At 28.6% G+C, this 17,905-nt stretch overlaps 1 protein-coding gene across 12 annotated transcripts in view; it reads right to left on the reverse strand.

Annotated features, from left to right (window-relative positions):
- The window catches only part of LOC132948053 (glucose transporter type 1), an 86,729-nt gene that overhangs the window by 41,955 nt on the left and 26,869 nt on the right, over nucleotides 1–17,905 (reverse strand). For 10 of the 12 annotated variants that reach the window (XM_061018323.1, XM_061018322.1, XM_061018324.1 and 7 more), the window contains exon 3: nucleotides 751–835. Coding sequence is in view for 2 of the 12 variants with exons in the window: in XM_061018330.1 (XP_060874313.1) it covers nucleotides 751–777 (27 nt within the window). In the remaining 10 variants the exon portion in view is untranslated. Of the gene's footprint in view, nucleotides 1–750; nucleotides 836–5,335; nucleotides 5,607–17,905 lie in introns of those variants that run through there. The other 2 variants (XM_061018319.1, XM_061018329.1) reach the window with 2 other exon arrangements.

Raw genomic sequence — 17,905 nt, forward strand, 5'->3', positions numbered from 1 at the left:
TAGTTAAATATATAATATTATATTGACACTATAACCGATAGTAGGTATTAATACCGGCCCTCCCATGAGGATATTCAACCACGAATAATAATTATAATTTATACATGTATATTCGAGATATACGATAATATATAGCAAAATTAATGATAGTCGATGTATTATATAATAGATATACGATATTAAGAGGATGTCAGCGCACTATTTGTTTTATCTCTTTGACCCACGCGCAGCATAGACAAAACGCATTTTCGCGGAATCGTTTTTTCTATGTTTTCAAGTAATCTTCGAGTAAAATCACCCATTACAAAAAATATAGAGAATAATATTTCTGGGGGAATGTCATATCGATTTTAGATTTTATTGTTATTTGAGTTTCAAAATAAACAAAAAAATGTTGTAAATTTAAATGATGTTTAAATTGTTTTGAAACAATATTTAGATAAATCGATATGACATTCCCTCAAAAATATTATTCTCTATCTTTTTTGTAATGGGTGATTTTACTGTAAGATTACTTGAAAACAAAGAATAAACGATTCTGCACAAATGCGTTTTGTCCATATTGCGCGTGGGCCAGAGAGAGAAAACCAATAGTGCGCTGACATCCTCTTAACTAATTAACTATTAACTTTAAAAACATTTTTGGTTATGTTTATAAAATTATACTTTATAAGTATATACATGTATATAATATAATATACACGTTATAATGTATAAACTTAATTTTTAACCATTCGAGATGTAACTTACCTCGACCCCAAACAGATATTTATTCATTTTTTATTCTTATCTCGTTGCTGTTTAGGACTTAAGTGTTGATAATGATAGGCACTTTCTGAAACACACAGAAAACAAACGTAAAATATAAATATTTATTTATATCAAAGTGTGAAAATATTTCTTAGACTATTTACTAAATAATATTGTATTATATATAAAACAAATTAAATCAACTCAAGTAATATTACACTTATGTAAATAATAATAATTGTGTGACCACAGTAAAAAGGTTAAGTCCAATTACAATGATGTGTGTTTTTTTTTTTTTGTATCTGTCTTTGTCATCACCTTTTATGACAGTAAAAGTGCTTGGATTTTCTTCAACAGTAACTTTTCTGATAGAAAAGTGAATCTAGTTGGTACTTTGGGGGGGGGGGGGGGGGGGTCAAAAGTAAAAATTTCTCAGTAGTTTTCAAACGCGACGTGAAAAACAAAAGAAAAATTAAGGGGAAACGGGAATTTTTACGCAAAATCTGTTTTTGAGAAAATCGATTTTGGTTTTTGATGCAACTCTAAAACAAATGACCGTAGGTACATGCAATTTTCATTGTTCGTTTATATTTGCATTTTTTATACACGATAAAATTTTCAAAATATTTTGATTTCTTTTGAACTGTTTAGGAACATTTTCTGTTTCCAATTTTATTAGTCTTTTTTTCTATGAATGTCAATAAAACTTTATTTGTTGGGTAAAAAAGCTTGAAAATTTAATACAAGGATCCTACTATATTATTACAATGACATTTGAAAAATATTAAAAATCCTTAGTCGCAGTTTTTTTTTATAAGCATTTAAAGTTCAAATCTTGACAAAATACCGAAGAATCACGAAAATTAGCAAATTATTTTGAGTTCACAATTCGGGACTTTGACCGGATACCATGCTTATTATCTTATAAATAATTATATGTGTGAATAGTATAGTACATTTTTAGATTCTGAGCAGAGCGAGGAAGCTAGTGATTTTACAATGGTGTTTATTTTTTTCTTTTTATATCCTGTATACAAAATTTCTACCAGAAGGAGTGCTTCGATTTCAACATATAGTACCTTATATTTTAGCAAATTGGATCAAGATGGTACTTTAGAGAGGTCTCAATAGTTATTTAATGCCACAGGAACTACCGACAAATTACGAAACCGGCTAAAAATGGGATTTTAATTTCTAACGCTCTGGCGATAAAACAATAATAATAATATTATAATATTAATTCAACTAACAGGTTATAATTAATAATAACAATATAAAAAATCCAGACTGACACACCGTCTCCGCTCAGAATCGTTTTTCTTATACAATGATATTATATTATTGAATTCAAGTTTAATACAATCCATTATATATTGACCCACTCTTAACCTACTGTACAGCAGAGTGACATCCACTTACATGCTTTTTTTTATCATTAGTAAATTCAAATTGGTTTAATAAATGCATGTGTAACGTGCTTATACAATTTACATGATTTTTTTAAAGAAAAGTACTTAAAATAATATCCAAAATAACCTCCGAAAATTACAAACTTTACTTGTATATAATTTACATACTATGGAGTGAAATAAAACAATTATTTCGAGCGAAGCGATATACATTTTTTTTGACTCTATGATAAGGTTTTTTCCATATTCACCTACCTACAGGTATTTGTCAACAATAACTATTACGTCGGTCTAAAAAAAACATTTACTGTTATCAAAGGTGTTTTTCTAACGCTTTAACCGGTATCGAAAATAAAACGCTTGCCAAGTCAGGGATCGCCATGTACACTTTCTTAATTTTGAATTTTTAAAAATGTATAAACTGATATCACACCCAAGCGGTATAACAATTTTAATCCAGAAAAATGTCGGTGTGAACAGCCCCACAAAAAATCATTTTCATTGGTTAGGAGAACTGCAGTGAAGATTTTCAGAACTTTATCTTTAATAGTTAATTCACTACAGAACATTAAAAAAAAGTTAAAACAAATATTATTGGGCGTTTTTTTTATGTTTTTCAGCTTTACAGCTTTGTAGTGAATTAACTATTGGAGATAAAGTTCTGAAAATACTCTCTGTACTTCTCCTAGCCAATGTGAATCTAACAAGATCCCAAACAACAAAATCCGTTCTGCAGTTTCGGAAACCTACCTCGCTAAATGAAAATGTATCGGAAAATAACTCATTTTTATCTGTAAAAAATTTTGTTTCTACATTTAGTATCTACTTGATAATTCCTTTTAACAAAATAAATTTATTAGAGTTATCAACCAACTTTCTAGCTATCATAGTTTAGGAGAAAAGTTAAATAATAGAGATTTTCGGACTGTTCACGCCGACGTTTTTATGGATTCAAGTTATACCACTTGGGTGTGATATCAAATATCTCTCATTAATATTTTATATTAAAGCTAGCTAAATTACCCTCCGACTTATCATTACTGAGTTACACTTTTACTATTTTCCTATTTAACACAAATTCTTGAAGATTTCAAAATTCAGACTTTTTTCATTTCAATTACCATATTAAAAATCAAGAAAGTAAAAATTTCGAATCAGGTGTGACACAATAGCTTCTTTTTATGTACGACAGTTATAGTCTCTATAGCTGTAGATAAAATTTAAATGTTAAAATTACACAAGCTAAATAAACCAGCCTTGATTTAAATTTTAAATATGAGCTTGATGTAAATTTCAGTGGATTTATAATTGAAAGGAGTGTACCTATATATATATAATATAGATTCTGAATTGAATACTATCCATATTATACTACATTTAATGCCACATATATTCACTATTGGTTTTAGAAGGCGAATTGATAAATTTTCATGTAAAAGGCTTAAGGGCTGAAAGAGTTTCCTAATCATATACCTATAATCTACATCTTTATAGGTTTTGTAGATACGACAGCAATTATTTTCGTTATGTACCAACTAACTTCATACTACTTTAAAATTTGATTGAAATTATATGACTGATTCTTTGGTTCAATATTCTAACATATTAATTATATATATTTTTTGTTTTATAAATGTACATATTATAATTTTCAAAACAATAAAATATTTTTGGAATTAGAACTCTATAAAACATGTCGTATAAAAATTGTTTTTTTCATTTCATGAAGTTGTTGTTGTTGTTTAAACTTAATTAAAATAATTGAATATTTTCAAAGAAAATAAAGTATTTAAAATAATAATATTAGGTATACATTCATCGAAATAAGTGATATAACAATCGTTTAGATTTTTTTAGTATATCTTTATTATACATACTACATAGTATGCACATAAAACATAAGTTATGTGTTTTTTTTTTTTTTTTTTTTTTTTTTTTTTTTTTTTTTTTTTTTTATTGAGTAACCCGCGGCAACATAGGCCATTGGGTGTGGGGAGGGTACTGTAGGTTTTATATTGGGTAGGTTTGGTAGGTTTTATATTGGGTAGGTTGGTACACGTGTGTGTTGTGTTTGGCAGAATTTCTAATGGGGCACCCGTAGGTTTCTGCCGTGCCCCGGGGTGGGGGGATGGCGGCACTTGTTCTCCGGACACCGTGACTTGCACGGAGAAAAATGCCGCCCAGTGGTCGAGGATCGAACTCGGACCGGCTGTGCCGAATCCGTCGCGTTATACCGCTCGGCCACCTCGTCCCCAAGTTATGTGTTTAATATAGGTATAAATCTAGGTATGTAGGTATATTCAGCAGAAAAATTTGTATTATTACAACTTGTTTGCGTGATCATTAATCTACCAACGCGTGCACGATATTCTACGACACGCAAGACGCTGCAATTTCAAATAATATGTGGAGCATTATACATTTTAACTATTATAGTAAAATATATAGAGATATAGATAATTAATTAAAACATCACAGTAGATACATTTTGTAATTGTTACAAATTGTTACCAATTACAATACACTGTTACCGTATAAACTATAAAGGCTTTACGTCTTTATATTATTTATAAATATGTGTTGTCATAAATCATAATAATAATTATAATTATAATTATTACAATCACTATACACGTCTACACGGGTCATTAATAATTTATATTTACTGTGAAAATTAAATATACATATAATCGATGTAAGAACCTATATTTTTTCGAGTATTTTTTTTAAATAATTTACAAACACAAAATTTAAACTGCTGGACGTACATTTTTATATATTATTATTTTTTACCTAGTAAGACGGAGACAACACATGTGGGCACGACGTCCTTATAGCCAAATCAACCAGAACACGTTTTTAATTTAAATATATATTAAGTACAGACATATTTAAAATTAATATTTTGCACCCTTCAATCAAAAAAACCTTCTCTTTCTTTAAAGATAACATGTAAATAAATAATTGTTTCATATAAAAACCAAATATAATAATTGTTAAACTTAAATTTTATGACAGTGGAACATTTATCCAAATAATTATCATTATATTTTTACTTTCTCGAAGTTATGGTGATTTGGTAAATAGTTCTTACGCCTGTATCGATAATGAGGGATATTATGTAACCGTAAAATTAAAATTAATTTGCAGATTTATCAGATAAAAGTTGTTATTACCGGGAATGAAATAAGCTTTCAGCGCACACACCTCTGTCGTGTCAAATGAAACAAACCGAAATGCGTTCAAATGTTTTGCCGATCGTAGAATCGAAAAATTATAGTTCTACCATCACTGAGTACCGATTGAACCGACAACGGACAGGTGTTCAACTGACACGCGCACAAACTAAACGCGTGGCGATCCGTTCCAATACTGAAACTACATATTATTATCAAGTGAGTAGTGACTGGTGAGCGGCGGGTGAGCCTCGCCGCCACGGTGATGTCCTACTCCCAAATCGATTGCGTTACTACCAAGTGGCAAGAAGTATTGAGTAGTGAGTATCGACTACGGCTACGCTACAGTTATGATAAGGCTCTATAACATATCTAGAGTCCTAGTGACGATCGCAATATCGCGTTACGATAATAGCCTCTGCAAAACTACGCAAAACCGGTTGGTATTGTACCGGACGTGCGACGGTTGAACTGGCGGTACGACATTACGTCAATCGAACGGTTTGTTCCATTACGGCAGTACCAAATAATAAATATAGTAATATAATATATATTATATGCATGACATAAATAATTAATAATTTTATATTTTTGATTTTTAAAAAATTCTCTACTGTACAGAAATTTTTCCATTTTGAGCACTGCTTAAAAGTACAATTTGGTATAAATTATATAATAAAGGTACATTTAGTTAATAATCCTCAAAAAAAAAAAAAAAATAAAGGAAATGTACATGACATCCCCGCCTTAACTAGCGTTTTAAAATTTAATTTCTGTGTTTTTGATCGATAAGAAACAATAACAATATTTTAATTTTTACATTTCAGCGATAAAAATATATTCATTATTTCATTGAGAAAGTTTTTTGACTTCTAGTGACTTATCTCTTTTTATATTCTATAAAAATAAATGGGTGATAATTCCAAAAAATTGAATCTGTAATATGTATGAATATAATCTAGGGATATAGGTATTTTCATAATTAGTGAAAATGGGTAAACCCTAGTAGATAAACAGGCATGCGAAGACACAGGCGTCCTTTTAACATACAATATTATATAATAAGTGTTCTTATTTTAATGTTTTATGTAGATATAAAAATAATATTACAATGTCGAAAATCGAAATAGTGCATATTGTATAACGGAGTAGGTACATTAAAAATACATAATATAACCTATTATTCATTACGTTTATTACTTTAATCATTGCTGTAGTCTATATAATGTGCATTTGTGTATATTATTTATGATACGCCCTCAGTGAAGTTATAAACTATAAATTGTCCACAGTCAGTCATTTTACCTAATAAAATCTGAAAATATCACCATATTTTTTTTTTGAGGAAGGGAGGCAAAATAAAATAAATAATTTTACCTATTGTAACACAAAACATAGTGGAGGAAGTGACGCTCCTCAAATTATTTACAAATAATAAATCTTTATAAAGCATTCCTGGAAGTTTTGTATTCTATTTTATTAATTTTTTTTTTAAAAGAGAATATTAGGTACTTATAAATATAACATAATATGTGTATAATTCAATAAAATTGTAAAAATAGTTATAATATATCAAGTTTGTTTTATACTTATTACTTCTATCCATATTACCAATACATAAATTATGAAGTGTAATGTACTAATGTGTATAACATTAAAAGTACCTTGCTATGTCAGTCCTACACAATATAAATATTTTAATAACTAATATTACTAATTTGTAATTACAAGACAAAACGCACACAGAAAAATAATATTGAACTATTCAAGCATAATGTTAAAAAAATGTATTATGAAAATACGACTTAAAGCCTTAAAATATGGGAGTATAATAATAAGATTTGCACAATAATAAATTTACACCCTCCTCCTTTGTCCACCAGAAAACGCATTTGCCCATCATAATAACGCGCAGTAACAGCTTTCGATACCAACTTTCTTGAGGCACGTGTGATCGAACTAGTCCGTCGTGGGCAAACTGCAAAGTCCGGTGAAGTAGAACTTCGTCATGTTACACGACTAATTACAAAACTTTTCTTGGATTTTACAAACTTACATACGCTGATACGCACAGTACCTATTTGTGGAAAATCGATAAATTCTAAATCACGGATGTACATGGATTGCGTCCATTCATACAAGGAACCTATGAATAATCTAGAATCTAGATAAATGGTTTTTAGGTTTCAGAACTTCTCCGCAGAAAACGGTCGAAGTGATGGGACAAGCAAATATACGTATAGCTATGTTGATACCTACATTCTACATCAAACACAATAATCGTTTCACTAGAATTTGGTCACACTGAACAAGCACTATATGATACAGTAAATAAAGTGCATAAGGGGTATAATTAAGGTGGATGAGGGGAATAGATATACCCACCCCCCCAGGGCTGTTATAACATATATATTATACCGTTACTGAATACAATTAGAATTTCTTTTATAAACAGTACAAAAAAAATGATGTCTTACATTATATTATTATATTACAAACAAAATTAATTTAATATTTTGAACAAATCCACTTTAGCTGCCCAGCATTTTATTTGAAACATACCTACGTGTTTCAATAAGTTTCGAACAATCGAACAATAGTGCAAAAAAAATTCAAAACCATCATTATTAACTCCTTAAAATACGTAAAAAATCTATATTCGTTGTAGTCGTTGCAACGGTATGCGTGTAAACGTAAAATCGCAAAATTTGGAAGGATAACACTTCCAAAATAATGATTTCCACAATTTTTTTTTGCACCATCGTTTTTAACTCGTTGAAATCCGTATTTTTAAAAAAAATTCAAAAAAATGCTGGGTAGCAAAAGTGAATTTATGCCAAATATATTATAATATTGTATGGGTAATAAATTAAGTAGAATTTAAAAGCAAAATTTAATAATTTTGTGTATATATTGGTTTTAGAATTTTTGATAAAATAGTACCCAGTTATCACTCACCACTGTACTTTTTAAATTTAGTATTTGTTATATTTATTTCGTATTTTGTGTGTAAGAAAATGTCTATGGCCCTAAGACAAATTCCTAATTACGCCATTGTAGTGCATATATATAATATATAAAGCTGTATGATCGAAAATCGTCAATAACAGTCTGGGCACCAACGACCAAAAGAAAATATCATGTTTATTCGCACGTAAGTTCAGGATACCAAATACCACATGGAGTTGGAGTATACATATACCGTGGTCGCCAGTAAAATCCCGTGATGTTTGTGCGCTGTTCGATTCTACGGTGCGCCAAAATAATGCCTGACCGATTTCCGAGAGTATAAGTAATATGTGCCCGAAAAGTCTCTGTGCGCGTGTAAAGGTTAGGCGAAGAAGCACATCAGTGACCTATATATATTTTTCACAGGTTCCTATTATTATAATTTATAAGAACAGATAGTTATTACTTATTTGTATGTATAATGTACTACAACCGCTGTATAGAATTTATTTTATTTACATATTACACAATATAATATTACGTGTAAATAATATTATATTATATAAGTTTGTAAAAGTATAGTAAAATCTCTGTAAAATAATCGCGTTATGCTATGTCCGACGATTTTCAATAGAATAGAATATTATTATTATAAATTATATTTATTATTATGATGCATAATATTAGTTATTAACGTAATTTCGTATTATACATATAGATCCTATATAATAAATAATAATAGTGTCACTGTTCGGTGCTCGGTGACTTATTTTATGTCTTACATATCTCGCAGTATTCACTACAGAAATATGCTTCTTGTAAATTTATGTACAGTTTGTATATTGTATATAAATTGTTAATAAATATGAAAAATAAATAAATTAGATTCTATATAAATACCGCGTATAATGTATATACGCCACTGTCGCCACTATAATAATATAGATCTATATACAGAGGTATTATTGGGTAGGATGCGCATTTGGCGAAGCGAAAGACTGCAAAATGTCCACATTATGGTTGTCGCAAATAACAGAGCATTTACTCCAAAATGTGATCAATATAATATAATAATATATTGTTTATAGACGCGGTGGCTACATCACCGCGGTATCAACCCAGAGATTTAAAAGCAAACAACGTCCATTATAGATCCTGTTTATACCTGCAAGGTTAACGAATACCATATTCCATCCCCCTTAATTTTTATTTTTTTCATTATCGATATTAATAAAGTTCTTAATTACTCAAAATGTCTATTATTTGCTGATGGCACTCAAATATTTAAAAAAAAATCAATTGTATTGAGGATTCATTCGAACTTCAAGCCGATTCAGATAATTTATATATAAATGGCCCAACAATAATAGAATGGCTTTAAATATTGATATATATTGCTTAATAAATCGTACACTTTAAAAAAAGATACACTCTATTTTAATTATGTTATATTATGTTGTATAATACAAATCTAACACGTACAAATATTATTAAAAACCTAAGAGTTTTATTTGACACAAAACTATCTTTTAGCAATCATATTGATTTTATTCGTAATAAATCTTTTATGAAGCTGAAATTATTAAAACGTATGTGTAGTGATTTTAATGATAGTTGAGCTCTAAAAATATTAGATTATTCCCTAATACGTTTCCATAATATTGACTATGCCTCTATAATTTGGCACTCAGATATTATTTTTCAAACCCAAAGTTTTTTCTATCCAGCGTCAGATTTATGAGTTGTCTAGAACTGTTCAAAACAACATATGATGTTAATGCAATGGATTTAATTATTTTAAAAATAACGTAAGTACTTATTTAATGTACGCTCTTCAATAGTGCATTGTTATTACTATTATGTGTTGTAACATGCTATTATAAGCATAACTGCTAAGTAATATCAAAAAATCTAAATTATTATGGCTGGTATCATAATATAGTATTATCATTTATAAACAGCAATGAAATTTGTAATAAACGATATAAAATTGTAGTATACTATGAAAAAGTAGGTAATATTTCAATTTAAACTTATAATAATTTTGCTTATCATATCCGTTATAAGTTATAACCCATATAAACAAACGAGATACAGGAGTAAGAATTTATTACCTATAGTCTATCTAGAGTACATTGACGATTGACTAGATTACTAGAATATTGACATTCCGACGAAATATACATTAATTTTGTTAAATGCTATTAAATAGTCATATTTTTTTATAAACATAATATCATTTTTTATTATTATCATTGCGATAAAAAAAATATATTAAATACGAATACAGTCTAAAAATGGCCATTAAATTATTCCATTTACTTTTTAGTTGCCAAAAGCTTGAATGCTAAACATGTATAGTGATGTTATGTATTTATAATTTTGAACGTTAATATTTATAACTTATCAGCTTTATGACATTTAAAAAAAATATATAATTATTATTAATACCTATATATACCTTTATTTTTCAATCTCAATTTAAAAATATATTCAACAGTTGGAATTTACATAAAAATAATGTACACTGTTTTAAAATGTTCACCATTACATTTTTAAAATATAGTGCCACATAAATTATATGCGTAGGTATCAATCGTTATATCGAAAAAATATTTATTTAAAAGTACACTCGTTATTATTAAAATAATTTTTGTATAATAATATAGTGTGTATAAAATAACATACGTATATTATGGACTATAGTATTAACATAAAATGCGCAAGAAGGTAAATCGATATTTCTACATCAACTGCCAAGTATATAGGAGAACAATTATTTTCAATACTATTATCAAATAGTTGGGTATAGAATGTTGTAAGGATTAAAAATAATTATACTCGATCGGAAGGCACGCGTCTTTTTTATAATTATATTTACATTGATGAAATCATAATAATACTAAGACTATACTAGTATAGGTACTCCATAGATTAGTATACAGAAATTATTATGACCTATAGCTTACTTAAAACGCGTTTACGCTGCAAAGTCAAAATGTTCCAATACCACGACAAAAATAAAATAATTATTATTTGATATCACTATTATTTTATTACTGTACCTAGGTACTTTGTAGGCATGGACAATGGTAATGTAATGAAAATATTTTAATTTCCTGAATAATATTTCATCGACAGTAAAGTTCGTAAGTTCGTAGTACCTAGTTGTTACTTTGAGTGATTATTTAATTGCATATAATATAGTAGTTATCATATTATACAGTTAATTTCGTAGTTACGTATGCCTACGTATACATACTATATAAGTATTATTTGCCTTAATGTCATATATATAATACAATAAAATTTTACTGATTTCGATTTTATTGGCCACCTCTCACAGCCTTCACCGCCGTTCGGTTATAGATATTAGTTATTTAGTTATTAATATTATTTATTACTTTATTAGGCATTATTATAATTATTATTATTATTATTATTATTGGTATAAACTATAAACGCAAACATTTTGTGAACAAAACGTGTCAATTGACTGATGTCGAACCAGTGTATACTGTCATAATAAATAATGGTTGTGTTATTTGTTTTTTCCACGAACAATAATTATAATATAACAATTAATACATCGATACATGTCACATACTGACATACGTCCTGTAACGGTGCCGTAAGCAATCTACCACAATTTGCGTGACCCACGACCGGAGTCGTAAGCGTTCTTCCAAAAAAATATTTACAAATAGTATATACAAATTATTAAAGTGAACTTCATTAAGTACCTATACATAAATATTAATTCACAAAAAAAGCCTGTTACATAAAATATTATTATTAAAAACAAAACAAACAAATAATTTATAAAAATGTATTTGAAAAATGGTTGTTTTTATAAATATATTGTTATTACTGCCTATAGGCATTAAGCATAGATACAGTATAGAACATTTTTGATTCGTAATCTCTAACTATATAATATATCATCAACATTCAATATGCTTGGTATAGGATCCAGTTTGTGGGTCCATAATATAATTTTCCGTTAACACAAAATTGTAAATCATAAAAATTACGGTAAATCGCGCTTATGACACCGTTGCCGACATATTTTTATATTATAGTACCTATTATAATAAATGTACAACCCAACTCAGAAATATTAACTTGTTTGATAACTAACACAGGAAACACAGAAATTGGAATAATATGGCGTGGCCTCCATACGTATAATGATATACACCTAGAGGTGGTTGGGTGGTGGCAAAAATTCTTAGTGATCATAGTTATAACTAATAATAGTAATAACTAATAACAGTATTATTAATGAGTCGACAATTAAATCTGTAATAAACGAACGGTTTAATAAGTAACGCGGGTCGCAGAGAGGGGTTAAATTATAATAATATATAATATAGTGTATCCGCAAATAACCGTGTTTTGATGATGGGTCGGGGTGGGGTGTAGTGGTAATATTTCGTCGCAACGGCGTCTATTGTATACTAGTCTTATGCGCGCATGGATATTATAGTCGTGCAGCGTACCTACGGTTTCGTTGACAGGGGGAGGGTTATAAAACGATGAAATTCGATCGGTAATGTTTTGTTTATTGCGCGTTTCTCACCCCAAAACACCATAAATATATATATAGGGTGATTAATCAAGCATGTTCATGCCCCTTTTTACTTTTATCATTAAATAACGCATTTATTCAAACTCTGATATTTTGAATTTTTAATAACATTATTTAAGAAAAACTGAAATAAATTTTTACGCTATTTTAAGAAAAACGTGCGTGCAGCCTACAAAATTTTTTTTCAAATGATAACCTCCCTTTTTTACTATAAGTTGTTATTCAGATAATTTTTTTACAAAATAATTTTTCATCAAATTGTGAACGAGTAGTTTCTAAGTCGTTGAACTTTATGTACAAAGAATAATAGTCCTTAATAATGAAATATAAAGTATATTATATTATTATGTAATATTTAGTCAATTTTTACTTCTATATACTAATACAACTTTTACAAATCATAAAAATATATATATTATATATTTTAATAAACTATTTTTAAATCATCACTGTCTATTATTATAGGGAATAACCTTAGTAGAAAAATGTTAAATAGCTCAAAATATTTACTTTTGATACAACATTGTTTATTCTTAGAGTTTTCAAGCATATAGCAACTTGCATAACTTAATTAACAAAACTATGATAATAATTTACTGTATTAGTTAGTATAAAAATTAATAAAATAAAATTATAAATTGTCAAGTATGAAAAAGTTGTTCTAGAATTAGAATATTATTGTTCACTGAATCATTTTCAGAATAATGCTTTCTCATTGCTGCAAACCTTCTAACACGAATCAATGTAATACTTATGAAACATTGAGATCTGTATCTCGAATCTCGATCGTAAAATTCTGTTGAAATTTATTAATTTAAAGATTGTATTACTTTAAAATAAATATACATTTTATATTGTAAATAGATCAACATTATCAAATCATCAGTTTGGAAAATTACAGTGAAAAAGAGTGTAGCCTCATTTAAAAGAAAGTAGTTTTTAGTTGCAGGATGCTCCTCAAATAATGATTTATAAAACCAAGTATTTTTAAACATTATGGTCCTTACTCTTTAAATGTACTTAAAAATTTTAAAAATAAAATAAATGCATTATTAACGGATAAAAGGGGGATGCTGGATGAATCACCACCCGTATTCATTCTTTTAAACCATGGCCCACCCGTAACGACAATGATGGAACAGAGAGCCTGCGGACAACCTGCAGTGGTGATAAGTTGTGATGGAAGCGGTGGTACCTATATGTATACAACACCGATTGTGGCGAACTGCGGACGGCGTGCATATTAGGGTGGCAACGTCTAGCGTTAAAATGGCGCGGCGTGGTAGAACGTGTGCGAAAACTTGAATTGAAACGGCGCACAGGCGAAGCGCCTCGCCACAGCCCTTGCGGTGAATGGTGATGCATTGAGAAACGGTTTCAGACGTTCATACGTCACAACGCGCCCGTTTTATGACGTCATCAATCTCGTTCGGAGTCGCACGCATCGATTTCAAGCGCACCGCCACCACCGTTCTAAGTTATTCAGAAATCGCATCCGTTTCGCATGTTTTTATATATTCAATATTATAATATAATAATTAATGATATTAATCGTTTTATATCGCCCGTGCGTATAAGGATGCAATATTCGCAGGAAAGTTTGGAATTTCCAAAATTCACAGATAGGTACTGTGGAAATTAATTATAGTTTACGCATTATAAGGCTAAATAATGGTGTATTTCATATAAAAATATTGAGAAGTTTCCAAATGTACTAACTAGATCCAATTTTCTACCAGAAACCACATGCAAAGTTTGAAAGTAGCATTTTTTTTACCATAAATCATCGTGCACACATACTCAAAAATATAAAGCTTTTTGACAGATAAACTATATTTAAATCAATATAAATCGAAAAAAACTAAAAAAACTTCAAGCCCATAAATAGCTTCAATAATTAATGCGAAATATTTAAAAAAAAAATAATATTATGGTTAGAAAAGATTTGTAAAAATAATGATTGAAAATGTCAAGTTTTTATGACTATTCCTTTCTCAATTATAAATAAATGTTATAATAAAAAAGCACACACTCCGTATTGAATTTGGTTCTATAAAAGGCGACAGGTAGTTATATTTTTAAATAATCCAAATCACATAATGTTGGAGTAGGTATAAGGACAATAAGGCAATAAAATAACTATTCCGAACAAGATATTTTCTGGTATTTACTTTTTAAATATCCTTATATTAACCATGTACCGATGTACCTACTTAAGTTTGATTTGTAGAATGTATGTTGTAATCTTTACAATGAACATACGAATAAACAAAAAAAAACATTCTACATAATATAATGCACACTACACAACTGCACTGTGTGACACTGAGTATATAGTCATAGTCCATAGAGTATAGACGATTGACTATTATAGTATTATTAACTATTTTAATTCTATATATTGTGTGTTCAAATTAATCAATCTCAAAATCATAGATATAAAGTTCTCGATATATGCTGTCATTGTAATAATGTTATTGTTCTTGGCACAAACTGTATCTAAAAGAATAAAACATGGTTAAAATGGTGTGTGAAAGTGATTTTTATAGCGTAGCGGTCATCGACACCACCACGGTGCTGTGCTAAAAAACAACGACACCGTTGCTTATCTCTACATTATACTATAATATTTCAATATCGAATATTTACACGCAGTAAAATCGCTCTATTCACGCAGTGCACATCCACTTCTTAAAAAATACATTATACCGGTAATGCACTGGAACGTGTAATCCGAGTATTAATAATGTAGTCTACCCCATACATTACAAAAAAGTAATAAAAAAAAATTCGTATACTTTAATCAAATATGTACCAGTTGTACTTAAGGGTTAAAAGGTAGGCAGGATTGAAATATGGTAATTGAAAAAAAAAACATAAACAATTGTTGTACGTTAAAATGTATTATACAATAGTATAATAGAAAATAAAAAAATAAAAAAATAAGACTGACATTTTAATATAAAGTAAGTTGTTATTTTAATATATTCTAGTATATATAAAATATAAATACATATCATTATCTCAGCTATTCTTTTTATGGATGTTTAAAATTGTAGTAATAGTTACTTTAATTCAATAATATTCATTATTATAATGCATGCGGATTAATGCATATATTTTTGATTTCAATGGAAGAAATTCATTTTATAACAATGTATATTTTTTTTTTTCTTAAGTACCTATATCTTTTGAAGCTTTAAGCAAAAAAGCTCAAAAAGTTTCATGGATTAGAAACTGAACAAATTTAGAGAACCCATTCCAAATTCTCCAGTAAAGTTGTTGTGAAGAAGTGTAAATAAAACCCGCAGTTATTAATAAAATCTTCATAATTTTTGGTAAACTGAGAATCAATCTTCGAGTTTTATATATTTTATTGTTGCTTTCATATATGTATATAAAAGATTTTTAATTGTCTTTAAAAATCTTTATATACCTCAACTTTCTACCAAAATTCAATATCTCCGTTTTCAAATCATATTATTGTAACAGAAAAACTGATAGTAATTTCTTTTTTTTACCTATAGAATACATTTTGGTTTCTGCTTTACATTTGTTGGCACTAAATACTTATTTCAATATTATGAGATAATAGAACATATATTTTTGTATCTATCAGTGATTGAACTACCGATTTGAATAATTCAGATATGAACAAAACAATATTATTATAATATAATACGTATCTTGTGTACGCAAAGGCTTGATATAGTATATGGTATTAAACAATAATAGGTACCTTGACGAATTTACGCTTACCTAATACCTATATTATTATAACGGTAGGTACCTATGTCATGCATTAAACCCGAAAATCTGTGCAACGGCACACATTTATTTACAAAACCAACTACTCTTTATTTTAAATTCTGAACGGAAATATATTCATATAATTATGGAAATAGTCAACAAAGATGGAGTAATCTAGTTATGTTGAGACCAAAAACAAAACTCGGTTATATTTCAACATTTGTAAATTGTAAGTTGTTACTTGTAATGATTAATCAGTAAATATTTAAACAATTGATATAATTTTATAAATACATATATAATTTTTATTAGTTTTGAAGCATCGGCAACTATGGCCATTAGAATTTTGTGGGGGTTACGGTTGGTTTTGAGCAACACCTTTGTATGCGGAGAGAGGATTCGCGTCGCTAAAAACCTGGGTGGTCACCCAGCTAGCGGCGCCGGACGATGCAGCACACTTAAGCCACCACGACCAACAACCATGCCACACCAAGCCCTCGGACTTGTATTATTATTTAAAATTATATTTTACTCAACAGCATTTAAAACTTTCGTGTATTTAATGTATTTTTCGTAATATTAAGCTCCTTCTAAAATAATACGATGTAATATAATCCGAATATATGAATATACGATTATATTTTTCAGCCAATGTATTTGAATAATATTCAAATATGTTTTCCAAGTATTTAAACACTTTTCAAATACTTGATACAAAATTAATTATTGTAAATGAATACCCATACTTGAAATTCATTGTAATAATATACCTAATGTATTGGATATCAATAAAAGTAATTGAATGTTTTTACTAAACACAGCTTGAACATTTATTTATAATTTTAAATAATTTTAATTGAATATTATTTTAGTTATAGTTTATAGCCATTATAATTTAGGCATAGTAGTTAATACGTATACGTATAATGTATATTGTATTTTTCAACTTGTTTATTGTATAAGTATATTGTTATTTGTTTCCAGCCAGTATTTTTGCTTCTATTTCCGTCTAGGTACTTTAACTGATCCACTCTACTGAAATTATATTTGATTATATACTTGATATATACTTAAGAAGGGGCTTAATCTTGCGTTATTCTACCTCCTTACGACCACTATTTTGTCTTTTCCATATTGGCCGACTGAACAGTGATTTAGAATAGCGACTTTAATTCATTGTGTTCCTCTGGCATCAGTATTAAATCATCTGTGTACGCGATAAGTCCTATAGTGTTTCCCAGTAAGTTCACTTATTCATGCTGACCCATAGTAATTACTCT

This window comes from Metopolophium dirhodum, chromosome 7 (genome assembly GCF_019925205.1).
Source record: "Metopolophium dirhodum isolate CAU chromosome 7, ASM1992520v1, whole genome shotgun sequence".
NCBI lineage: Eukaryota > Metazoa > Arthropoda > Insecta > Hemiptera > Aphididae > Metopolophium > Metopolophium dirhodum.